Raw genomic sequence first — 25992 nt, 5'->3', positions numbered from 1 at the left:
AGAGGCAAAGTAGTTGCAACTTCACTAATCCTAGAAAGCTAAAAGGCTAGAGCGGATATGAGGCAGGAGCCTCCTCTGTGTAGTGAAAGGGACCACAAAAATCCTTCAGGTCTCACTGAACTGGCTTTATTTACAAAAATATTTATATTGGAAGCTAAATTCCTTCTCTAGATACTAACATAAATATTAAGAAGGTTTCATTGTAACTCTGGGAGATATGCAGAACCATTTGGGAGTTCTTGTCTATTTCAGGGAATGTTCTATAATCTGGGGCTTGTGTCTCTCTCCACCCAGCGTTTGGGCAGGAGGACCTCAACTGACCTTCCCGGATTTGAATAGATGACACTGAGGCACAGATCTGCTCAGTGCTACCACCTGGGCTCTTGAGTGAGCACTCCCAGGTAAAACATTTCTCAAACCTTGGCATTCATCACAGAAAAGGCAGGGTGGTCCTGTGTTCTAGAACACAGAATAAATAGATAGATAGAACACCCTGTGTTCTATCATTGGAGATTTTATTATGTATCAGGTGAAGCACAAGGGAGAGGAAAACAGGAGTGGAATCCATCTCTGTGAGCATCAGTGTCATGTAATAGTGCACTTCAGATGTCTGCCCAGTCTAAATACATGGAAACACTGCTTTTCTTACAAAAAGATACATACTACACATAAATATGTAGATCAGTGTTTATAACTAAACAACCAAAATGTTCCAAACATGAGAGCCCCATCTAAATTTCTCCAAAAGCTGCTATATATCTCAAATGTTTACTTTTCCCTATGTTTTATTTATGAAAAGCTCCTTTTTTTCCATCACTTGGCAAACTCAGGGCTTGTTAGCTTGAATGTCCCTGGCCTATATTCAAACACATTTTCCCTCCTCTTCTTTGCTTTAATAAAATCCATCCCCAAGTGTGAGGCCTGGTTCTGTTTTCTGTTGCATCACAGTCACCTTGTTCCACGAGCTCTGGTGGTGGGCCAGCCAGACCCAGGCCCTGCTGCCTGGCACAGTCAGAATGCAGCCTGCTAACAGCCACAGCCCAATACCTTCATTTACTGCTGAAAATTTCGAGCCAGGAGGAATCAAATACCATCCACTGAGAATCAAAAGCCTGCATTTTCTTTTAGGTTTGGGAACCATCAGAAAGTGATCTTAGCTGGAATCAGCTTGTCATAAGAAGGGCACTGGGGAGGTTTCAAAACTGAAAGTCTCACTGGGATCTTTAAGGTCTTGGCAGCAAAGACCCTTGCCGGGCAGAAAGCTTCTTACGATCAGTTTTTCTCCTCCCTTCCTATCGGGCATTTAATTTTTGTTATGTCTGATTTTATTTCCAAACGGGTTGTTTACATTAGAGTGTACCTCAGTGTTTAAAAGCTACAAGCTGACATTCATGAATTATATAGAAGATGTAAGGAATAAGGAAAAGAAGCCCATACACATCCCAACCATTTTAAGAAATGCGGTATCATCCACATCTTTGGAGTCGTCCTGTACATCCCTCCCCCTGTCTGTCCAACAGTCCTGCTCACTATTCTCTGTGTTTACCTTATATTTTTACCAAAGTAAATGCATTGCTAAATCATATTTGATTTTGTATAGTTTCGAAACTAGAACAAATGCAACCATCCTGCACAATTTTTCTGCAAGTCGCTTTTATCTCTTCCTCAATAGCATGTCTAAGTAATGTACACTTACGATGTTTCACGGTAGTTCTCTGTAACTTGAGCATGCTACTGCAGAGCACATACCTTCCACTCAACAGGACTGTGTTGGCCCCTGTTTTTTATTACTACAAAATGGCAGGTTTTCTCTAGCTCTATCAGTAGAATAACTCTTTCAAAAGGCCTGCTCTCTTCAGCCTGGCCCAGGTCCTGGTGAAGCATTTTCAAAAGCGATGGCTCTAACTCACAGCCCTACCACAGTCAGAACCCATGGGCAGAGGCATGACATCATCACACAGGCAGCTTTCCGTGGTGTCAGTAGAACACTCCATACCGAAGACATTCTCAGAACTGAATCTACTTTCTAGACAGCACCGTGAATGTTGAGAAACTTGGGCTGCTGGGTAGCAGTTCGCTGCAAGCCTGGGAGAAATGTGAACTCATTTGGAAGCCCTTACCTACTTCCTCGGCTTTGTAAATTTTGAATAATCATTAATTTTCTAAGTCCCTCTAGCTGAAGTTCGTGAAGATTAATTGAAATAAAACATCTTAAGATGTTTTCAAAATGTACATGGCTAAAGAAGCACAAAAGAAGTTTGAGTTTCTTTTGTACTAGGGTGATGCAAGGAAAGAACATATTATGTGGGGAGACTGGAGCTGCGCACAGAGGACAAACGTTCCTGGAATTAAACAAAATTCCAAGGACAACTCCAGATTTTTTTCTTTTTTTTTTCTTCCTTTTCAGCGGAACAGTATCCATTGTTTTTGCACCACACCCAGTGCTCCATGCAATACGTGCCTTCCCCAATACCTACCGCCTGGTTCCCCCAACCCCCCACGCCATGCTCCTTCAAAACCCTCAGGTTGTTTTTCAGTGTCCATAGTCTCTCATGGTTCACCTCCCCATCCAATGTCCCTCAACTCATTTCTCCTCTCCATCTCTCCATGTCCTCCATGTTATTTGTTATGCTCCACAAATAAATGAAAGCACATAATTGACTCTCTCTGCTTGACTTATTTCACTCAGCATAATCTCTTCCAGTCCCGTCCATGTTGCTACAAAAGTTGGGTATTCATCCTTTCTGATGGAGGCATCATACTCCATAGTGTATATGGACCACATTTCCTTATTCATTCATCCATTGAAGGGCATTTTGGTTCTTTCCATAGTTTGGCAACCGTGGCCATTGCTGCTATAAACATTGGGGTACAGATGGCCTTTCTTTTCACTCCATCTGTATCTTTGGGGTCAATACCCAGTGGTGCAATTGCAGGGTCAGAGGGAATTTCTATTTTTAATTTCTTGAACAATCTCCACACTGTTCTCCAAAGTGGCTGCACCAACTTGCATTCCCACCAACAGTGGAAGAGGGTTCCCCTTTCTCCACATCCTCTACAACACACGTTGTTTCCTGCCTTCCTAATTTTGGCCATTCTAACTGGTGTAAGGTGGTATCTCAACAGATTTTTAAAAGCTATGAAACTGATGGAACACAACTGGAGATCTCAAGGCGAACTTCTTGAGCTTCGCGCAGGATGAAAGGCAAATTGACAAAGGTCTGTCTAGCACGGTGAGCGGGTAGCAGTGTCAGGCCTGGGCGGGTGGAGAGATGACAGAACTACAGGGCTGGCGGTGGAGAGAGGAGGTGGTCCGGCTACTTGTGTCCCTTACCTGCCCTCAAGGGCCCTTTGTGACCAGACCACAGCTCTGTGATGTGGGCATGAGGCTTGTGTCTGCATGGACACACCCAGAGCTCAGTTGCCAGAGGGCAGCAGTGCGATCGGTCACTAACTCTCAGGGCTCAGTTACCTGAGGGCAGCAGTGCGATTGGACATTAGTACTTTCTAGAGGGAAGAGATGGAGAATTATCTCTTCCCTCAGGAATTCCTTACTGATGGTTGGCTGAGCCCCAGTCCCACTCTCTGGGCCGTTAATGCCATCTTTGCCTTTGTGTGTGGACTGGGGCTCTTCGTCTTTTTACTTTCCTACTTCCACCCTGATCCGTCCTCACCACAAGGCAAGAAACACAGGAAGAGCGGGAAGGTAAGGAACCCTTGGCCCAGACCCAACAGAGTGTAACTCGATCATCTTTTCTATTATTCTTTCCACTTTTCCAAGTCATTGGAAAGACCCCTGAAATGGGAAAGAATAGAATGGTTATTCTCAGGAGGGAGTAGACCACCCCATCCATCCATGATAAGCCAGACCAGGCAAGGGTTAGAGGGACATGAGGTTTTCTCCCTGAAGATCTCGGGCCGGAGTCCAGGTGTGGTGGAGGGGTTCAGGGCAGCGTCCCAAACACAGTGACCGGTGGCCAAGAACTGGAGGTTAAGAGCTGCCTCTCTAGCGGAGGTCAGGCCCCTGAGCACTGGGTCATCTGCTGCTGGGGTGGGGGTCCCAGCCTCCCCGTGTTCTCTTATCTCAGTACCAAGTGGAGCCACGGAGAAGGAGCAACAGAAGCAAAAAACATCAGACCGTGAAAGGTGAGTGTCCGCCACTCACCCCTGCGTGCCCCAGTTACAATGTGTCCCCCGCTCTGAAGGCCCAGTCCCACTGTCTCCAGGACACAAGGGCCTGAGCCCATCCCTCAGGAAACAGAGCCCTGGGTGGGGGTCGGGAGCTCTGAGGAGGGAGAGTGAACCCGGAGGCTTCCCAGATTGTGCACCAGAGTGAAGCCCTGAGGGGCTGGAAACTGGTATTCCCTAACCAGGCGCTTCAGGGCCTGGACTGGGGGCGGGACCTCCCGCTCCCACTGTGGACAAGCTGTTCAACTCTGCTTAGATTCCTCTGGAGGCTACAGTAGTCCTTCCTCCCCCAGCAAGGTCATGAATGGGGAAGCACTTTGGAAAGACAAAGCGATCCCCATCATGAATCCTGTAGTCACCATGCGGGCATGTGGCCTTGGACAGTGCTATTTGGGGCTCCCGAGTTCAATCCCCCAAAGGTCTCCCCTAATGGGACATTGTACCCAGCCTCCCGTAAGATCCCTGAACCCTGTCTTCTGCTGTGACCCGGTCTCCTGTTTCCAGGTTTCAGAGAATTTCTGAAGAATCTAGAAGAGGTTCAGGACCTGTTCTCCTTTCTGGAAAGGTAAAGAATCTGCCCCTTCTCCCCTGGGTTGGCCTTCCTGAGTCTATGGTGTGACCCCTGGGCTGCAGGTAACAGCCTCTGGGGCTGTTTGTGGGGGCTGGGAGGAGCCATGGGGACAGACTGTGACCAAAGACTCAGGGTGAGGGACAGCAGGAGCATTGTGATGTGGGTGTGGGGCGTGGACGGCCGTGGGGACCGCTCCCGGACCCAACTGCTACAGCGGAATCTCATGCCTCCTGTCTCCCACAGCCACCTGGAGAGGCTCTCTGACCAGGGGGGCTTTCACCAGTTCTTACATCAAGCAGCCCCTGGGCAGGTACGGCGAGGGGAGCCAGCTGGAGCCCGTCAGCCATGCAGGGAGCCTCTGCAAGATGCTACTCCCGCTGTGGCCCCATCACCTGCCCTAACTCCACTGACGGGGTCTCCTCGGCCTCTGGCCTCCACCCTGCCAGCAGGACCAATGACCTCAATTTCTGTTGCTTCACACTCCTCCCTGACTACTTCCTGGCTAGTAGAGCCTTTCCTCCCCCCGGATGGCTTTCCAAACCAGCCACTTGCTCTTCCCCCTTCCCCGTCATGTCTCCCTCCTTCAGAGGCCTGCCCTGGGCCTCTGACAGCCTCTTTGGCCCCAGAGCGGCCAGACTCTCCTTTGACTCTCCCTCAGTGTGACTCAAGGGCACCCCTGCCGTGCCCCATCCCACAGAGCTCGGCTCTGCACACGCCTTGGTCAGCTGACAGGTCAGCTTCTCCTGTCCCAGCCATCTCGGGCCTGGGCCGCTCACACTGCCCCATTTCGGCCCTGTCCTGGTGGCAGGCAGCTGCCAATGCCTGGAACCTGTCCACCTCAACATGCTTGGAGTCCCGTCAAGCGCCTCTGTCCCATGGCCCACCAGAAGCCTTGTTCTGGGGAGACCCCACACCCAGACAGGAAGAGACTAGGATCCCCCCTTCCATCAACCCAGAAGTCCAGAAGCTTCTGGAGATACTCACTGCCAAGAGAAAAGAACTAAGGTCTTGGAGGGAGAAGGACAAGAAAGAAAGGTCAAAATACCAGCTGACCTCTTTCGGGAGAATGTTCAAGTCCCCAGGGGACGGGCAGGACACCATGGGCCGCCCGTCCTTCTGGAGCATGAGGGGCAAAGCAAAACAGCTGCTTGGTCCTGAGAAGCCCCCATGTCCCAAGATTCCAAGGGGCAATTTAGAGCAGAAATGCCTCCAGCTCTTCTGGGGTCTCCCCTTTCTGCACAGCGAGTCCCTGGTGGCCACTGCCAGGGTGACCGATCCCCCATTGGAGTTCCCGTCTGTCATATTCAATGAGCTCTCTCATGCCTTGCCACTCCAGATTCAGGGCAACGTGGTTCCACGCCTCTCCCTGACCCATGACTTACATGACCCTTCAGCCAGGCCCCAACCCTTGACCCTGAGATTGTCCCAGTCCCTGCCCCTTCCTCCATCTCAGCCCAAACCCCTCCCTCTGACTCAACCCCAGCCCCTCCCTCTGACTCAGCCCAAGCCCCTCCCTCTAACTCAGCCCCTTCCCCAGCCCATCCCTCTCACTCAGCCCCAGCTCCTCCCTCTGACTCAACCCCAGCCCCTCCCTCTGGACTGGCCCCTGCCCCTGCCCCTCCCTCTGACTCAGCCCCAGCCCCTCCCTCTGACTCAACCCAAGCCCCTCCCTCTGACTCAGCCCAAGCCCCTCCCTCTGACTCAGACCAAGCCCCTCCCTCTGTCTCAGCCCCAGCCCCTCCCTCTGACTCAGCGCCAGCCCCTCCCTCTGACTCAGCCCAAGCCCCTCCCTCTGACTCAGCCCCTTCCCCAGCCCCTCCCTCTGACACAGCCCCAGCTCCTTCCTCTGACTCAGCCCAAGCCCCTCCCTCTGACCCAACCCAAGCCCCTCCCTCTGACTCAACCCCTGCCCCAGCCCCTCACTTTGACTGAGCCCAAGCCCCTCCGTCTGACTCAGCCACTGCTCCAGCCCCTCCCTCTGACTCAGCCCAAGCCTCTCCCTCTGACCCAACCCAAGCCCCTCCCTCTGACTCAGCCCAAGCCCCTCCCTCTGACCCAACCCAAGCCCCTCGCTCTGACTCAGCCCCAACCCCTCCCTCTGACTCAGCCACTGCCCCAACCCCACCCTCTGACTCAGCCCCAGCCCCTCCCTCTGACTCAGCCCAAGCCCCTCCCTCTGACCCAACCCAAGCCCCTCGCTCTGACTCAGCCCAAGCCCCTCCCTCTGACTCAGCCCAAGCCCCTCCCTCTGACTCAGCCTCTGCCCCAGCCCCTCCCTCTGACTCAGCCCAAGCCCCTCCCTCTGACTCAGCCCAAGCCCCTCCCTCTGACCCAACCCAAGCCCCTCCCTCTGACTCAGCCCAAGCCCCTCGCTCTGACTCAGCCCCAGCCCCTCCCTCTGACTCAGCCTCTGCCCCAGGCCCTCCCTCTGACTCAGCCCAAGCCCCTCCCTCTGACTCAGCCACTGCTCCAGCCCCTCCCTCTGACTCAGCCCAAGCCCCTCCCTCTGACCCAACCCAAGCCCCTCCCTCTGACTCAGCCCAAGCCCCTCCCTCTTACCCAACCCAAGCCCCTCCTTCTGACTCAGCCCAAGCCCCTCCCTCTGACTCAGCCCCTGCCCCAGCCCCTCCCTCTGACTCAGCCCCAGCCCCTCCCTCTGACTCAGCCCAAGCCCCTTCCTCTGGATCAGTCCCATCTCAGGGCTCTAACTGAGCCCCAGACCCAGGCAGGCCTTGCACCCTCTGTCCCAGTTGGACTCTCGTCTCTGCCACCCGTGATGGGGAGGTGCCAGGTGTCTTGCCCTGTAGCCCAGAAGACACCGTCTTACACGCCAACTGCTTTTCAAAACCTGGAATATCACTTTCTGGAGAAGCAACTAGAAAGGGGCAAGGTAACCCCTGTGATGAAAAGATCTCCGCAAGTCTTTAGCCAAGGTCCTCCTGACCTTCTGCAGGGTGGCCAGGCCCCCGAGGGCCATGGATCAGTCTCTGTCCTTCCTGGAGAATTGATCGACTCTGAGCTCTGGGAGCAACTGGATTGGCACCTTTGGAAGAGGCTCATGAAGCAAGGAAGGGGCCCGTCCTGCAGGATCCAGCTATCCCTAGAGATACAGCCTCACCAAGAGTTCCAGAAGGTGCCCCAGGCACACAGCTGGCACAGTCCCAAGGCCAAGTCTGAGTCTACAAATGGAAGCTGCCAGGCCACACAGAAGACTGGGTCCAGGTACCCAGGAAGGACCGTGCCAAGAAAAAGACTGGGCAAGGATTCAAGGTCCAGTGCAGGGAGGATCCAGAAAGATCTACACAGGGGCTCAGCGAGCTCTCCAGAGAAGGCTCCAGGAAGAAATCGTGAGGAGTCAGACACAGACATGAAGCCCTCCACAAGCAGCACAGACGAGAAGCTCCTAGAGAAGGACCTGAGAGCCCATTTAAGGAAGTTGGGGCAGTTCAGAGAGGGTCAGATGCCTTTGGATGTTCATCCTTCCAGGCTTGCTGCCCACCACTCCTCGGACCTTCCCAGAAAGCCAACCCCTCACGGGAAACCTGGAAAGCCAGCGCTTTCCAAGTGCTGGGAGCCCTCCCACAATTTTTCCATCCTCAGTCCATATGCTCAGCGGATGCTAGAAGCACATATCAAAAGGCTCAGGGTGAAGCACCGTTGGGGCCTCCCCCTCAAGGTTCTCAAGACAATAAACCTCTTCAAGTTAAAGAAGGGCTTCCTCCTCTCCCAGTCCTTCCCTTCCCTTTCAGCCACCTGCATATCCAAGGCTGGCTTGGGCACCAAGTTCGTGGGAAATCCTTCTCAGCCCTATCAAGGAGAGGTGATGAAAGAGTCTTACCCAACTTGTGGGGGTCCCCTCGGTGCTCCCCAGCCTACGTGTGAGGAAATCCAGCAGGCTCTGGAAGGGACCTCACCTGGGGGTGGCCCTCTAGCTGGAGAGGGGCCCAGGTCACCTTCTCGGACCTTCACATACAGCTTTGTGGGCAGAATCTGGCACAGTGAGACTGTCTCTAGGACTCTTATGAACAGCAGCTTGGAGTCAAGTCCAAGTCCAGCAATGGCCACAAAGGAGCTAAGGAGGGTGAATTGGGGTCGGGCCTCACGGGACATGACCATGGTAGAGCTCAACTTAGAGCACCAGAATCTGAGTGCCAAAGAGCCCGGGGAGGTGGGGGACTTCAAGGAGGCCCCTGCCTGGGGAGTCACCTTAGAACCCCGTGTGCTGGCCAACAACCAAGGCCTCCGTGGCAAGCTGAGAAGATCAGGGTCTGCAGAGAAAAGTGACAGTCCCTTGCAACGTACAAAGTTGGTCACCCGAGACCTCGAAGAGCTACGCCTTGAGGCACGGCACAGGGGATCAGAGCCCCAGAAGTTGATGGAGTCAGAGAACCGGCTTCGTGATGCCACCCCCACCGTGTGCCTACAAGACTGTGAAACTGGGGTCCTCCTTCAAGACTGTGAGACGGAGAGTCTCCTTCAAGACTGTCAGTCCAACATGTTCCTTGCTGCTGACATCTTGGCTTCTCAGGGATCTCTGTCTAGCTTCCAGAGCAGGTCCAGTGAAGACACATCTACTTCTGAGGTGCTGCATGGCCAAAGATCCCGTGGCCAGAGCCCCCACAGGCAGCCAGGACCCCTGGGACTGGAGCACCAATGTAAGAGCCTGAGCAGTTCATGTGTCCCCCCCGTGGAGATAGAGAGCTCCACAAGGTCCCCCTCGAGAGAGCCCGCCACGGAGTGGTCAGAAATGAAGCTCCTCCAGATCAGTGAGGTGAGACATCCAGTCCAGAGCAAGGAGTCAGGAGAGGCCTCGGGAAGCAAGGCCGGTGAGATCTTGCTGAAGAAAGAGGAGGCGCCTCCGGAAAACTACTTCAGGAGAAGGATGACGCACTTGCTCCAGTGGTTCTTTCCCAGTAAAGGCAGAGGACTGGAAGATTCCCTTCAAAAGGGCAAGTCTTCATCATCCCAGGGCCGGGGACAAGTCATGGGCAGGTCAGCCATGGACAGGGCTTCTGCCGAGGCTCAGATGGTCGTGAGGGCTGTGGAGCAAATCCTAGAGGAGAAAATGTTGCCCAACCAGGGACTCAGGGTCCCTAAGGTTGACTGGTGCAAAAAGGATCTCCAGGCTTCAGCAGACCCCAATGTCTGCTATCACAGGGTTCTCTCCTACCAAGAGCAGAGGAGAGTCATGAGGGAGACAGCCAGTCCACAGGGCACCCCCAGGGGCCACAACTATGCCAACAAGACCGAGTGGATCGGGTGGCCCTTCCCCACCAGGGTGCCAGAGTGCCCGAGCAGACCCTGCCAGAACGGGTCCCTGGTAAGGGGCCCTTCAGGCCGCACCCTACAGGCCCACTGCCCCAGGCGCTGCCTCCTGAAAAAAGACAGTTCACCTGGCCAGCCACTGTGTGCTTCTCACGCCTTTCCTGGCAGAACAACTTTCCCCCAAGAAAAAACGCAGACAGTGGAGAGAAAAACTTTTTGTTCTCACACTAGTACATCATCTATGGGCTAATGGCGTCTTCATGCCACAGTTACTTTGCTTCCCCGAAATAAATGTGATTTGTTTTTGTTTTTGTTTCCCCCCCCCCCTCAAGAGTGGTGCTGGCCTCTGTGTGTGTCCTGCTGCGGTGGGAGGGAAGGATCAGGGTCTGCTCTCCCCGAGGACCTGCTTTGGTTTCCAGAATGAATGGGGCCTTGGAGGATGGTTTATCTCGGGGTCCACCCCCACCCCCTTCCTCCCTCTCCTTCAGTTTCCATGACAAGGTGAACAAGACCCAGACTGGGACCTCTCCTGCTTTCCATCCACCTGGAGCTTGTGTGGCTTTAGGGAGGGTTTGCGAGGCAGAAATCCCGCGGAGGCTTTAGGAAGACGGAATCCTAGGTCAGAGTGGGGCCCGCAGTTGGGAGACACAAGATTGGCCTTGAGGGCAGAGGTGAGAAATCCTGTCCCACTCCCCGCAGTCTCCTGTGGGGAATAGAGGAGGGCCACCCCCGGAGCCTTCTCACCCCAGGGAATCCCGTCTTAGCTCCCTTAGCCCCTCTTCTCACACTCAGATCCACAAGGGACAAGCTCGAACCCGGTACTGAGGGGGTGTGGGGCGTGCCACAGAGATCCCCAGGGTCCCACCTGCCCAGGCCCAGGGCACTGAAGGGGCCTGCCCACCTGCACCCCCTTCCCCTCTTGGGGGATTGAGGGAGTGTGGCTGTGGGCAGGGGCCCCTGTACTTAGGGTGGGACGCCAGGAACGAGGCCAAGTGACAGAGTGTGCCCATGCCTGATGTGACGACTGAAGATCCTTGGTGTCCCACTGCCACCTATGGGCCCAGAGGGGAGAAGTTAGAGGCCCTGGGGCTGTCCCCACAGGGTCTGTGCCCCACTCCAGCTGCCAATCCCAGGGGTGAGGGGGTGGGGGTAGTGGGGTGGGGGTTGTACAGAAGCCACCTGAGCTCCCACACAGACGGCCAGGTGCCCAGAGGCAGCAAAGCCTTCAGGCAGAGAAGTGAATTTCTGCACAATTTGATAAGCTTGTAGGACTGGGGTGCCCAGACGGACTCGTGATCTGTGACCTTTACATACACGTGTGGCCCAAGGAAGGCTCCCAGGGGACTGGTGGGGACTCAGAGGCCAAGGGACTGGCCTGGCTCCTGGTCTTGGTTACCCCAGAGCCTGGAGGGGCAGGAGGCCCTCAGATGGGGCTTCTCCCATCCCCGGCTGGAAGGGATGTGTCCAGAAGGAGGGTGGAGTCTAGGAGGGCACCCCCTGCATGTCCCGCGCCCAGCCCAACATTGTCCTCCAGGGTCCCCCACACATCGCTCTGATGCGAGACCCACACAGAGACCCAACACAGAGACCTCTGACAGAGACCCACACAGAGACAGTGCACAGAGAGCTCTAACAGAGACCTCTGACAGACACCACAGAGACTCCACAGAGAACCCTCAGCACGACGCTACACAGAGATCTCTGCCAGAGACTCACAAGGGCAGGGGCTAAGTTTCTGCTTATCATGATACCATTACTTATGATCATGCACGTCGTAGACTGCAAGGCCTTCTCAGAAACACCCAGAGACCAAGCCCATCCCATACTGAGAGATACCCAGCAGCTGTTGCTGTTGGACTGTGACAAACACCATGGCAGGGGCCACGAATGCCCTGGTGTGAACAGGGGAGTGGGGAGGGCACCCTGAGGGCAGGCATCCCGCACGCCGACTCCTATGATGGGGATCTCCCCCGGAAGCTTGTGTGCACACAACTACGGACCATGCCTCTCCCCGTGACAGAGGAGCTTTGCTACGCATCCTCGCAGTCCATTTCCGATGGTGTTTGGCCACTTATGTAATGGAAGACCATCGGTTTCCAAAATTTCATGAAATTTACATTAACTGAAAATTTTGTTTTCTAGACTCTATCTATTGGGAGGGGAGGGGCAGAGGGGGAGGAGTAGAGGAGGGAGGGAGAAGGACAAGCAAATTCCACACTGAGCGGTGAGCCTGGGCCCACCGGTTCTCAGGACCTGAGATCCTGACCTGAGTTCAAACCGAGACTTGGTGCCTTAACTGACTGAGCCAGCTGGTGCTCCTGAGATTCTTGAACTAACTTTTGAAGTACGCAAGAGAGGAGAAAATACGTTACCAAAGTATTCAGAAAATGGTAATGATGGTGATGTTCTGTGCTTGTGGAGGGTTTCCTCCTCATGAAGCCCCGACTCAGGACCTTGGCTTAGAGCACCTCGCTAACAACCCTAACCCCCTCCTCTAACCCCTCCCCTAACCTCTCTTCCAACCACTTGTCTAACCCCTCCTCTAGCCACTCCCCTAACCACTCCCGCCTTCCCATGAATCAATCCATGTAACTGATGAAGAGCAGGAAAGTTTGTTGCCGTTGTCTGCTTTGTAAAGCAAGGTTGCTTGTTGCCACCTCTCTTCTGGATTATTTCACAGACATTAGATGAAGCTTTAGAAGAAAGTTCTCCCTCATCTAGGAGAGTGGGTCTTCCCACGTTTTATCACAAACCTTTCCTACAAACATCTCAGAAATGCCAATATAATACATAGTATTTTCTACAGATGAACAAAAGCAAAGATTTATCTCATTCATGTAAATGCTAAGAAAGCAAGACAGCAAATTAGTGATTGAAGCCTCACACCTGAGGCTTAAGCAGACGAGCAGAGACCTGCAATCGATCAGCTACAGAGAAGGACGAAACACGTAAGCGACCTCGACTTTGCAATCACGGGGAAAACTAGGGTGTAGGATTTGAAAAGTCCTAGAAATGGTCACTGCCTTTCAAAACATCGCCCCTATTCTTCCCCACAGAGTCCGAGAGGCCGGCAAGGCCTCAAACTTTTGATTTACCATGAGTCATAAAAGCTTTTCAATCTGGAGAAGTCCCTTTCTGAAATGGAAACACCCTTTTGTGGCATTCTTTTAAGTCAGGTTCTTTCCTTCATTTCTTCATCCAAATGTATTGGTTGAACAGGGTAGACATGGAGCCTGGAAGAGGACCCCCCATCAGTCTCTCTGCTGGCTTGAACCACACAGAGAGACAACTAAAGAAAAGGGCTCACCTGTGATGAGATCTGTTTCTAGGACACTAAATGTGATTTTTTTCATAAGCAGGATCTCAAGAAATCCATGCGTTGACCCTGTGTGTTAAGGTTAATCAGGCTGTTTTTTATGGAAAGAAAGAAAAACAGAGGTTGCGGTCTGGAAAGTTTCTTGGCCAAGGGGTCATCCCCCGAGAGGCCTGCCCCTGAGACTGAGGGTGGGAGGTTTCTGGAACAATGTCCCCCACACTAGGGCATGTGCTGGGAGGAATCCACTTACTGACAGGAGGTTTTATCTACACATACTCCTTGGTTTCCCTACCAAATAGGACTGCTGAGTCATGGAATCACAAAGTAGGAATTCTCAGGGGAAACACCAAGAAACAAACATCAAGACTAGGGTGCTGAGTGACTGTCTGTCTTGGGTCAATCCTTCATCGGTCTCATGCCTTCAAACTACCCTTTGTCTCGTGCCACAGCTACCCATGTCAGCATGTGGAGGGTTCGGACAGATGGGCTTAGAAGCCCTACAAACCCTGACTAAAAGAAAGACCCCATGGCAAGATTTCACCAATGCCCAGGAGTTTAAAGGACAGCAGAGAGAGCCAAGATTCCACATCCGAAGAAGCCAGGGACATCTGGAGGAGAAAGGTACAGCTTAGCCCCTCACAGGCCTGCTTCACATGGAAAGAAAGGCAGAAAATTCTGGCACTCCTTCCTGTGAGCATTGAATGACCATCCTTCTTTCATTCAAAACTTACCACCCCCCTAAAAAAAACAAACGAACAAACAAACAAACGTAACATGTGAAAAGGCTGAGCCAGGGACAGTGGTTTCTGCCCCAACTATTCCTGAGTTAGTATTATGGTCTTACAATACCTCACTTTTATTGTTTAACTGTCTCTGCTCTGAATACATTTCAGAGAAAATTCTGAAGTAAGCATCCAAGTGAAGCCATAAAAATGTTCTGTACTATGATCAAGTGGGCATTTTAACGACTTATAGTTTTGCTTCTAATGTAGGAAACGCTCCATACCTCCCAAACTAAGCTTGTTAGGGGTCAGACAGATTCATGAATGTGTGCAGTCTCTCTTAGATTTCTGTCCTGGGTTGTTTTTCTTCTAAATGTTTATAGCTGCTTAAGCAGTGATTTAGAAAAAAATACTTTGACTACTTTTTTTCACTCTATGAACCCACCTCAAGTATTGTGGAAATCTTAAAAGATATAATTCTCTCATTCCATTCTCATGCCTCGAAGCCTTTAGTTTGTGTTTTTGAGAACACTTGCACTGAACGTGATGTAAGTGTGCTTGGGTGTCCTGATACAAGGGTGGTGTTTTACATTCAATGCCTGTTTCTCGAAGGTTCACTTCAGCCCAGAGGAGCTGCTGACATGTTCTGTTGCTTCTGTGGGGGTTCTGCCTGTCTCATCCCTGGGCTTACTGCCCTGCTCTGTGCCACCAACAGGTTACCAAACTGCTGGGGGTCTGTGTTCTGGGATCCTGGCTTCTCAGCTGGACCCACTGGGAGAGACCTGGAGACCACATGATCTGCCCACAGAGTCCTACCATGGCCCATGGTAGTAACAGGGAAGATCAAGGGCTGTGAGAATGCTTGGCACTGCTTCGCCTGGGCTCCCTGCCCCCTCTCGCCAGGGCAGCACCCCACCTCAGCCCCTGGCCACCCACTCCCAGGACGCAGTGGTGGCTGCTACAAACTAGGGTTGTAAAAGCCTTCTGCCCACATGTGGCATACATGTCATCTTAGTGAAGCAGTGACAAACCAGGGAAGAAAACAGTATCTGTTAATGAGCTCTAATGCAGAGTTCGACTGTCCTGCAGTGTCCGTGCCTACATCTTTGACTCTTCATGGACTTCCACTCTTTCCATGCAAAATCGAAGGGACAGTGATGCCCTGGCTAGCCCCCACCATGGAGGAGGGAAGGGGTGCTTGTGATTTATAGACTAAGAGGAAAGCACAGGAATCCCATGGGCAAAATAGTGTGGGGGACATTGTTCCAGAAACCTCCCACCCTCAGTCTCAGGGGCAGGCCTCTCGGGGGATGACCCCTTGGCCAAGAAACTTTCCAGACCGCAACCTCTGTTTTTCTTTCTTTCCATAAAAAACAGCCTGATTAACCTTAACACACAGGGTCAACGCATGGATTTCTTGAGATCCTGCTTATGAAAAAAATCACATTTAGTGTCCTAGAAACAGATCTCATCACAGGTGAGCCCTTTTCTTTAGTTGTCTCTCTGTGTGGTTCAAGCCAGCAGAGAGACTGATGGGGGGTCCTCTTCCAGGCTCCATGTCTACCCTGTTCAACCAATACATTTGGATGAAGAAATGAAGGAAAGAACCTGACTTAAAAGAATGCCACAAAAGGGTGTTTCCATTTCAGAAAGGGACTTCTCCAGATTGAAAAGCTTTTATGACTCATGGTAAATCAAAAGTTTGAGGCCTTGCCGGCCTCTCGGACTCTGTGGGGAAGAATAGGGGCGATGTTTTGAAAGGCAGTGACCATTTCTAGGACTTTTCAAATCCTACACCCTAGTTTTCCCCGTGATTGCAAAGTCGAGGTCGCTTACGTGTTTCGTCCTTCTCTGTAGCTGATCGATTGCAGGTCTCTGCTCGTCTGCTTAAGCCTCAGGTGTGAGGCTTCAATCACTAATTTGCTGTCTTGCTTTCTTAGCATTTACATGAATGAGATAAATCTTTGCTTTTGTTCATCTGTAGAAAATACTATGTATTATATTGGCATTTCTGAGATGTTTGTAGGAAAGGTTTGTGATAAAACGTGGGAAGACCCACTCTCCTAGATGAGGGAGAACTTTCTTCTAAAGCTTCGTCTAATGTCTGTGAAATAATCCAGAAGAGAGGTGGCAACAAGCAACCTTGCTTTACAAAGCAGACAACGGCAACAAACTTTCCTGCTCTTCATCAGTTACATGGATTGATTCATGGGAAGGCGGGAGTGGTTAGGGGAGTGGCTAGAGGAGGGGTTAGACAAGTGGTTGGAAGAGAGGTTAGGGGAGGGGTTAGAGGAGGGGGTTAGGGTTGTTAGCGAGGTGCTCTAAGCCAAGGTCCTGAGTCGGGGCTTCATGAGGAGGAAACCCTCCACAAGCACAGAACATCACCATCATTACCATTTTCTGAATACTTTGGTAACGTATTTTCTCCTCTCTTGCGTACTTCAAAAGTTAGTTCAAGAATCTCAGGAGCACCAGCTGGCTCAGTCAGTTAAGGCACCAAGTCTCGGTTTGAACTCAGGTCAGGATCTCAGGTCCTGAGAACCGGTGGGCCCAGGCTCACCGCTCAGTGTGGAATTTGCTTGTCCTTCTCCCTCCCTCCTCTACTCCTCCCCCTCTGCCCCTCCCCTCCCAATAGATAGAGTCTAGAAAACAAAATTTTCAGTTAATGTAAATTTCATGAAATTTTGGAAACCGATGGTCTTCCATTACATAAGTGGCCAAACACCATCGGAAATGGACTGCGAGGATGCGTAGCAAAGCTCCTCTGTCACGGGGAGAGGCATGGTCCGTAGTTGTGTGCACACAAGCTTCCGGGGGAGATCCCCATCATAGGAGTCGGCGTGCGGGATGCCTGCCCTCAGGGTGCCCTCCCCACTCCCCTGTTCACACCAGGGCATTCGTGGCCCCTGCCATGGTGTTTGTCACAGTCCAACAGCAACAGCTGCTGGGTATCTCTCAGTATGGGATGGGCTTGGTCTCTGGGTGTTTCTGAGAAGGCCTTGCAGTCTACGACGTGCATGATCATAAGTAATGGTATCATGATAAGCAGAAACTTAGCCCCTGCCCTTGTGAGTCTCTGGCAGAGATCTCTGTGTAGCGTCGTGCTGAGGGTTCTCTGTGGAGTCTCTGTGGTGTCTGTCAGAGGTCTCTGTTAGAGCTCTCTGTGCACTGTCTCTGTGTGGGTCTCTGTCAGAGGTCTCTGTGTTGGGTCTCTGTGTGGGTCTCGCATCAGAGCGATGTGTGGGGGACCCTGGAGGACAATGTTGGGCTGGGCGCGGGACATGCAGGGGGTGCCCTCCTAGACTCCACCCTCCTTCTGGACACATCCCTTCCAGCCGGGGATGGGAGAAGCCCCATCTGAGGGCCTCCTGCCCCTCCAGGCTCTGGGGTAACCAAGACCAGGAGCCAGGCCAGTCCCTTGGCCTCTGAGTCCCCACCAGTCCCCTGGGAGCCTTCCTTGGGCCACACGTGTATGTAAAGGTCACAGATCACGAGTCCGTCTGGGCACCCCAGTCCTACAAGCTTATCAAATTGTGCAGAAATTCACTTCTCTGCCTGAAGGCTTTGCTGCCTCTGGGCACCTGGCCGTCTGTGTGGGAGCTCAGGTGGCTTCTGTACAACCCCCACCCCACTACCCCCACCCCCTCACCCCTGGGATTGGCAGCTGGAGTGGGGCACAGACCCTGTGGGGACAGCCCCAGGGCCTCTAACTTCTCCCCTCTGGGCCCATAGGTGGCAGTGGGACACCAAGGATCTTCAGTCGTCACATCAGGCATGGGCACACTCTGTCACTTGGCCTCGTTCCTGGCGTCCCACCCTAAGTACAGGGGCCCCTGCCCACAGCCACACTCCCTCAATCCCCCAAGAGGGGAAGGGGGTTCAGGTGGGCAGGCCCCTTCAGTGCCCTGGGCCTGGGCAGGTGGGACCCTGGGGATCTCTGTGGCACGCCCCACACCCCCTCAGTACCGGGTTCGAGCTTGTCCCTTGTGGATCTGAGTGTGAGAAGAGGGGCTAAGGGAGCTAAGACGGGATTCCCTGGGGTGAGAAGGCTCCGGGGGTGGCCCTCCTCTATTCCCCACAGGAGACTGCGGGGAGTGGGACAGGATTTCTCACCTCTGCCCTCAAGGCCAATCTTGTGTCTCCCAACTGCGGGCCCCACTCTGACCTAGGATTCCGTCTTCCTAAAGCCTCCGCGGGATTTCTGCCTCGCAAACCCTCCCTAAAGCCACACAAGCTCCAGGTGGATGGAAAGCAGGAGAGGTCCCAGTCTGGGTCTTGTTCACCTTGTCATGGAAACTGAAGGAGAGGGAGGAAGGGGGTGGGGGTGGACCCCGAGATAAACCATCCTCCAAGGCCCCATTCATTCTGGAAACCAAAGCAGGTCCTCGGGGAGAGCAGACCCTGATCCTTCCCTCCCACCGCAGCAGGACACACACAGAGGCCAGCACCACTCTTGAGGGGGGGGAAAAAAAACAAAAACAAAAACAAATCACATTTATTTCGGGGAAGCAAAGTAACTGTGGCATGAAGACGCCATTAGCCCATAGATGATGTACTAGTGTGAGAACAAAAAGTTTTTCTCTCCACTGTCTGCGTTTTTTCTTGGGGGAAAGTTGTTCTGCCAGGAAAGGCGTGAGAAGCACACAGTGGCTGGCCAGGTGAACTGTCTTTTTTCAGGAGGCAGCGCCTGGGGCAGTGGGCCTGTAGGGTGCGGCCTGAAGGGCCCCTTACCAGGGACCCGTTCTGGCAGGGTCTGCTCGGGCACTCTGGCACCCTGGTGGGGAAGGGCCACCCGATCCACTCGGTCTTGTTGGCATAGTTGTGGCCCCTGGGGGTGCCCTGTGGACTGGCTGTCTCCCTCATGACTCTCCTCTGCTCTTGGTAGGAGAGAACCCTGTGATAGCAGACATTGGGGTCTGCTGAAGCCTGGAGATCCTTTTTGCACCAGTCAACCTTAGGGACCCTGAGTCCCTGGTTGGGCAACATTTTCTCCTCTAGGATTTGCTCCACAGCCCTCACGACCATCTGAGCCTCGGCAGAAGCCCTGTCCATGGCTGACCTGCCCATGACTTGTCCCCGGCCCTGGGATGATGAAGACTTGCCCTTTTGAAGGGAATCTTCCAGTCCTCTGCCTTTACTGGGAAAGAACCACTGGAGCAAGTGCGTCATCCTTCTCCTGAAGTAGTTTTCCGGAGGCGCCTCCTCTTTCTTCAGCAAGATCTCACTGGCCTTGCTTCCCGAGGCCTCTCCTGACTCCTTGCTCTGGACTGGATGTCTCACCTCACTGATCTGGAGGAGCTTCATTTCTGACCACTCCGTGGCGGGCTCTCTCGAGGGGGACCTTGTGGAGCTCTCTATCTCCACGGGGGGGACACATGAACTGCTCAGGCTCTTACATTGGTGCTCCAGTCCCAGGGGTCCTGGCTGCCTGTGGGGGCTCTGGCCACGGGATCTTTGGCCATGCAGCACCTCAGAAGTAGATGTGTCTTCACTGGACCTGCTCTGGAAGCTAGACAGAGATCCCTGAGAAGCCAAGATGTCAGCAGCAAGGAACATGTTGGACTGACAGTCTTGAAGGAGACTCTCCGTCTCACAGTCTTGAAGGAGGACCCCAGTTTCACAGTCTTGTAGGCACACGGTGGGGGTGGCATCACGAAGCCGGTTCTCTGACTCCATCAACTTCTGGGGCTCTGATCCCCTGTGCCGTGCCTCAAGGCGTAGCTCTTCGAGGTCTCGGGTGACCAACTTTGTACGTTGCAAGGGACTGTCACTTTTCTCTGCAGACCCTGATCTTCTCAGCTTGCCACGGAGGCCTTGGTTGTTGGCCAGCACACGGGGTTCTAAGGTGACTCCCCAGGCAGGGGCCTCCTTGAAGTCCCCCACCTCCCCGGGCTCTTTGGCACTCAGATTCTGGTGCTCTAAGTTGAGCTCTACCATGGTCATGTCCCGTGAGGCCCGACCCCAATTCACCCTCCTTAGCTCCTTTGTGGCCATTGCTGGACTTGGACTTGACTCCAAGCTGCTGTTCATAAGAGTCCTAGAGACAGTCTCACTGTGCCAGATTCTGCCCACAAAGCTGTATGTGAAGGTCCGAGAAGGTGACCTGGGCCCCTCTCCAGCTAGAGGGCCACCCCCAGGTGAGGTCCCTTCCAGAGCCTGCTGGATTTCCTCACACGTAGGCTGGGGAGCACCGAGGGGACCCCCACAAGTTGGGTAAGACTCTTTCATCACCTCTCCTTGATAGGGCTGAGAAGGATTTCCCACGAACTTGGTGCCCAAGCCAGCCTTGGATATGCAGGTGGCTGAAAGGGAAGGGAAGGACTGGGAGAGGAGGAAGCCCTTCTTTAACTTGAAGAGGTTTATTGTCTTGAGAACCTTGAGGGGGAGGCCCCAACGGTGCTTCACCCTGAGCCTTTTGATATGTGCTTCTAGCATCCGCTGAGCATATGGACTGAGGATGGAAAAATTGTGGGAGGGCTCCCAGCACTTGGAAAGCGCTGGCTTTCCAGGTTTCCCGTGAGGGGTTGGCTTTCTGGGAAGGTCCGAGGAGTGGTGGGCAGCAAGCCTGGAAGGATGAACATCCAAAGGCATCTGACCCTCTCTGAACTGCCCCAACTTCCTTAAATGGGCTCTCAGGTCCTTCTCTAGGAGCTTCTCGTCTGTGCTGCTTGTGGAGGGCTTCATGTCTGTGTCTGACTCCTCACGATTTCTTCCTGGAGCCTTCTCTGGAGAGCTCGCTGAGCCCCTGTGTAGATCTTTCTGGATCCTCCCTGCACTGGACCTTGAATCCTTGCCCAGTCTTTTTCTTGGCACGGTCCTTCCTGGGTACCTGGACCCAGTCTTCTGTGTGGCCTGGCAGCTTCCATTTGTAGACTCAGACTTGGCCTTGGGACTGTGCCAGCTGTGTGCCTGGGGCACCTTCTGGAACTCTTGGTGAGGCTGTATCTCTAGGGATAGCTGGATCCTGCAGGACGGGCCCCTTCCTTGCTTCATGAGCCTCTTCCAAAGGTGCCAATCCAGTTGCTCCCAGAGCTCAGAGTCGATCAATTCTCCAGGAAGGACAGAGACTGATCCATGGCCCTCGGGGGCCTGGCCACCCTGCGGAAGGTCAGGAGGACCTTGGCTAAAGACTTGCGGAGATCTTTTCATCACAGGGGTTACCTTGCCCCTTTCTAGTTGCTTCTCCAGAAAGTGATATTCCAGGTTTTGAAAAGCAGTTGGCGTGTAAGACGGTGTCTTCTGGGCTACAGGGCAAGACACCTGGCACCTCCCCATCACGGGTGGCAGAGACGAGAGTCCAACTGGGACAGAGGGTGCAAGGCCTGCCTGGGTCTGGGGCTCAGTTAGAGCCCTGAGATGGGACTGATCCAGAGGAAGGGGCTTGGGCTGAGTCAGAGGGAGGGGCTGGGGCTGAGTCAGAGGGAGGGGCTGGGGCAGGGGCTGAGTCAGAGGGAGGGGCTTGGGCTGAGTCAGAAGGAGGGGCTTGGGTTGGGTAAGAGGGAGGGGCTTGGGCTGAGTCAGAGGGAGGGGCTTGGGTTGGGTCAGAGGGAGGGGCTTGGGCTGAGTCAGAGGGAGGGGCTGGAGCAGTGGCTGAGTCAGAGGGAGGGGCTTGGGCTGAGTCAGAGGGAGGGCCTGGGGCAGAGGCTGAGTCAGAGGGAGGGGCTGGGGCTGAGTCAGAGCGAGGGGCTTGGGCTGAGTCAGAGGGAGGGGCTTGGGTTGGGTCAGAGGGAGGGGCTTGGGCTGAGTCAGAGGGAGGGGCTTGGGCTGAGTCAGAGGGAGGGGCTGGGGCAGAGGCTGAGTCAGAGGGAGGGGCTTGGGCTGAGTCAGAGGGAGGGACTTGGGCTGAGTCAGAGCGAGGGGCTTGGGTTGGGTCAGAGGGAGGGGCTTGGGCTGAGTCAGAGGGAGGGGCTGGGGCTGAGTCAGAGGGTGGGGTTGGGGCAGTGGCTGAGTCAGAGGGAGGGGTTGGGGCTGAGTCAGAGCGAGGGGCTTGGATTGGGTCAGAGGGAGGGGCTTGGGCTGAGTCAGAGGGAGGGGCTTGGGTTGGGTCAGAGGGAGAGGCTTGGGCTGAGTCAGAGGGAGGGGCTGGAGCAGTGGCTGAGTCAGACGGAGGGGCTTGGGCTCAGTCAAAGGGAGGGGCTGGGGCAGGGGTTGAGTCAGAGGGAGGGGCTTGGGTTGGGTCAGAGGGAGGGGCTTGGGCTGAGTCAGAGGAAGGAGCTGGGGCTGTGTCAGAGGGAGGGGCTGGGGAAGGGGCTGAGTCAGAGGGAGGGGCTTGGGCTGAGTCAGAGGGAGGGGCTGGCGCTGAGTCAGAGGGAGGGGCTGGGGCTGAGACAGAGGGAGGGGCTTGGTCTGAGTCAGAGGGAGGGGCTTGGGCTGAGTCAGAGGGAGGGGCTTGGGTTGAGTCAGAGGGAGGGGCTGGGGCTGAGTCAGAGGGAGGGGCAGGGGCAGGGGCCAGTCCAGAGGGAGGGGCTGGGGTTGAGTCAGAGGGAGGAGCTGGGGCTGAGTGAGAGGGATGGGCTGGGGAAGGGGCTGAGTTAGAGGGAGGGGCTTGGGCTGAGTCAGAGGGAGGGGCTGGGGTTGAGTCAGAGGGAGGGGTTTGGGCTGAGATGGAGGAAGGGGCAGGGACTGGGACAATCTCAGGGTCAAGGGTTGGGGCCTGGCTGAAGGGTCATGTAAGTCATGGGTCAGGGAGAGGCGTGGAACCACGTTGCCCTGAATCTGGAGTGGCAAGGCATGAGAGAGCTCATTGAATATGACAGACGGGAACTCCAATGGGGGATCGGTCACCCTGGCAGTGGCCACCAGGGACTCGCTGTGCAGAAAGGGGAGACCCCAGAAGAGCTGGAGGCATTTCTGCTCTAAATTGCCCCTTGGAATCTTGGGACATGGGGGCTTCTCAGGACCAAGCAGCTGTTTTGCTTTGCCCCTCATGCTCCAGAAGGACGGGCGGCCCATGGTGTCCTGCCCGTCCCCTGGGGACTTGAACATTCTCCCGAAAGAGGTCAGCTGGTATTTTGACCTTTCTTTCTTGTCCTTCTCCCTCCAAGACCTTAGTTCTTTTCTCTTGGCAGTGAGTATCTCCAGAAGCTTCTGGACTTCTGGGTTGATGGAAGGGGGGATCCTAGTCTCTTCCTGTCTGGGTGTGGGGTCTCCCCAGAACAAGGCTTCTGGTGGGCCATGGGACAGAGGCGCTTGACGGGACTCCAAGCATGTTGAGGTGGACAGGTTCCAGGCATTGGCAGCTGCCTGCCACCAGGACAGGGCCGAAATGGGGCAGTGTGAGCGGCCCAGGCCCGAGATGGCTGGGACAGGAGAAGCTGACCTGTCAGCTGACCAAGGCGTGTGCAGAGCCGAGCTCTGTGGGATGGGGCACGGCAGGGGTGCCCTTGAGTCACACTGAGGGAGAGTCAAAGGAGAGTCTGGCCGCTCTGGGGCCAAAGAGGCTGTCAGAGGCCCAGGGCAGGCCTCTGAAGGAGGGAGACATGACGGGGAAGGGGGAAGAGCAAGTGGCTGGTTTGGAAAGCCATCCGGGGGGAGGAAAGGCTCTACTAGCCAGGAAGTAGTCAGGGAGGAGTGTGAAGCAACAGAAATTGAGGTCATTGGTCCTGCTGGCAGGGTGGAGGCCAGAGGCCGAGGAGACCCCGTCAGTGGAGTTAGGGCAGGTGATGGGGCCACAGCGGGAGTAGCATCTTGCAGAGGCTCCCTGCATGGCTGACGGGCTCCAGCTGGCTCCCCTCGCCGTACCTGCCCAGGGGCTGCTTGATGTAAGAACTGGTGAAAGCCCCCCTGGTCAGAGAGCCTCTCCAGGTGGCTGTGGGAGACAGGAGGCATGAGATTCCGCTGTAGCAGTTGGGTCCGGGAGCGGTCCCCACGGCCGTCCACGCCCCACACCCACATCACAATGCTCCTGCTGTCCCTCACCCTGAGTCTTTGGTCACAGTCTGTCCCCATGGCTCCTCCCAGCCCCTACAAACAGCCCCAGAGGCTGTTACCTGCAGCCCAGGGGTCACACCATAGACTCAGGAAGGCCAACCCAGGGGAGAAGGGGCAGATTCTTTACCTTTCCAGAAAGGAGAACAGGTCCTGAACCTCTTCTAGATTCTTCAGAAATTCTCTGAAACCTGGAAACAGGAGACCGGGTCACAGCAGAAGACAGGGTTCAGGGATCTTACGGGAGGCTGGGTACAATGTCCCATTAGGGGAGACCTTTGGGGGATTGAACTCGGGAGCCCCAAATAGCACTGTCCAAGGCCACATGCCCGCATGGTGACTACAGGATTCATGATGGGGATCGCTTTGTCTTTCCAAAGTGCTTCCCCATTCATGACCTTGCTGGGGGAGGAAGGACTACTGTAGCCTCCAGAGGAATCTAAGCAGAGTTGAACAGCTTGTCCACAGTGGGAGCGGGAGGTCCCGCCCCCAGTCCAGGCCCTGAAGCGCCTGGTTAGGGAATACCAGTTTCCAGCCCCTCAGGGCTTCACTCTGGTGCACAATCTGGGAAGCCTCCGGGTTCACTCTCCCTCCTCAGAGCTCCCGACCCCCACCCAGGGCTCTGTTTCCTGAGGGATGGGCTCAGGCCCTTGTGTCCTGGAGACAGTGGGACTGGGCCTTCAGAGCGGGGGACACATTGTAACTGGGGCACGCAGGGGTGAGTGGCGGACACTCACCTTTCACGGTCTGATGTTTTTTGCTTCTGTTGCTCCTTCTCCGTGGCTCCACTTGGTACTGAGATAAGAGAACACGGGGAGGCTGGGACCCCCACCCCAGCAGCAGATGACCCAGTGCTCAGGGGCCTGACCTCCGCTAGAGAGGCAGCTCTTAACCTCCAGTTCTTGGCCACCGGTCACTGTGTTTGGGACGCTGCCCTGAACCCCTCCACCACACCTGGACTCCGGCCCGAGATCTTCAGGGAGAAAACCTCATGTCCCTCTAACCCTTGCCTGGTCTGGCTTATCATGGATGGATGGGGTGGTCTACTCCCTCCTGAGAATAACCATTCTATTCTTTCCCATTTCAGGGGTCTTTCCAATGACTTGGAAAAGTGGAAAGAATAATAGAAAAGATGATCGAGTTACACTCTGTTGGGTCTGGGCCAAGGGTTCCTTACCTTCCCGCTCTTCCTGTGTTTCTTGCCTTGTGGTGAGGACGGATCAGGGTGGAAGTAGGAAAGTAAAAAGACGAAGAGCCCCAGTCCACACACAAAGGCAAAGATGGCATTAACGGCCCAGAGAGTGGGACTGGGGCTCAGCCAACCATCAGTAAGGAATTCCTGAGGGAAGAGATAATTCTCCATCTCTTCCCTCTAGAAAGTACTAATGTCCAATCGCACTGCTGCCCTCAGGTAACTGAGCCCTGAGAGTTAGTGACCGATCGCACTGCTGCCCTCTGGCAACTGAGCTCTGGGTGTGTCCATGCAGACACAAGCCTCATGCCCACATCACAGAGCTGTGGTCTGGTCACAAAGGGCCCTTGAGGGCAGGTAAGGGACACAAGTAGCCGGACCACCTCCTCTCTCCACCGCCAGCCCTGTAGTTCTGTCATCTCTCCACCCGCCCAGGCCTGACACTGCTACCCGCTCACCGTGCTAGACAGACCTTTGTCAATTTGCCTTTCATCCTGCGCGAAGCTCAAGAAGTTCGCCTTGAGATCTCCAGTTGTGTTCCATCAGTTTCATAGCTTTTAAAAATCTGTTGAGATACCACCTTACACCAGTTAGAATGGCCAAAATTAGGAAGGCAGGAAACAACGTGTGTTGTAGAGGATGTGGAGAAAGGGGAACCCTCTTCCACTGTTGGTGGGAATGCAAGTTGGTGCAGCCACTTTGGAGAACAGTGTGGAGATTGTTCAAGAAATTAAAAATAGAAATTCCCTCTGACCCTGCAATTGCACCACTGGGTATTGACCCCAAAGATACAGATGGAGTGAAAAGAAAG

At 54.3% G+C, this 25992-nt stretch overlaps 3 protein-coding genes across 3 annotated transcripts; 2 read left to right on the top strand and 1 right to left on the bottom strand.

The window, feature by feature from the left end:
* Nucleotides 1-3393: 3393 nt before the first annotated feature.
* LOC309858730 (spermatogenesis-associated protein 31E1-like) lies at nt 3394-6741 on the top strand (the record flags this gene model as incomplete). The annotated part of the gene is made up of 5 exons (XM_082719049.1): nt 3394-3706; nt 4089-4146; nt 4693-4753; nt 5003-6643; nt 6717-6741. Exons 1-5 carry the CDS (start codon nt 3521-3523, stop codon nt 6739-6741), a joined length of 1971 nt encoding a protein of 656 aa, XP_082575175.1. The 5' UTR covers nt 3394-3520.
* Nucleotides 6742-6755: 14 nt separating this feature from the next.
* On the top strand, nt 6756-10332 carry LOC309860455 (spermatogenesis-associated protein 31E1-like). Its single transcript, XM_082722585.1, has one exon. The coding sequence runs from the start codon at nt 7536-7538 to the stop codon at nt 10272-10274; it is 2739 nt and encodes a 912-aa protein (XP_082578711.1). The 5' UTR covers nt 6756-7535; the 3' UTR covers nt 10275-10332.
* An 8266-nt stretch (nt 10333-18598) lies between these two features.
* LOC309858729 (spermatogenesis-associated protein 31E1-like) lies at nt 18599-25479 on the bottom strand (the record flags this gene model as incomplete). The annotated part of the gene is made up of 5 exons (XM_082719048.1): nt 25167-25479; nt 24727-24784; nt 24120-24180; nt 22241-23870; nt 18599-21850 (listed from the first exon to the last, which is right to left on the bottom strand). The coding sequence occupies exons 1-5, from the start codon at nt 25350-25352 to the stop codon at nt 18599-18601; spliced, it is 5187 nt and encodes a 1728-aa protein (XP_082575174.1). The 5' UTR covers nt 25353-25479.
* Nucleotides 25480-25992: the final 513 nt, after the last annotated feature.

The sequence above is a fragment of the Mustela nivalis genome, assembly GCF_964662115.1.
Source record: "Mustela nivalis genome assembly, chromosome: 2".
NCBI classification, from domain to species: domain Eukaryota; kingdom Metazoa; phylum Chordata; class Mammalia; order Carnivora; family Mustelidae; genus Mustela; species Mustela nivalis.
The sequence above is the reverse complement of the archived record's forward strand: the minus strand, read 5'-3'. Positions and strand labels throughout refer to the sequence as shown.

What these genes read in the sequence shown, in the direction of transcription:
- LOC309860455 (XM_082722585.1), top strand. Translation starts at nt 7,536, where the DNA reads ATGGGGAGGTGCCAGGTGTCTTGCCCTGTAGCCCAGAAGACACCGTCT.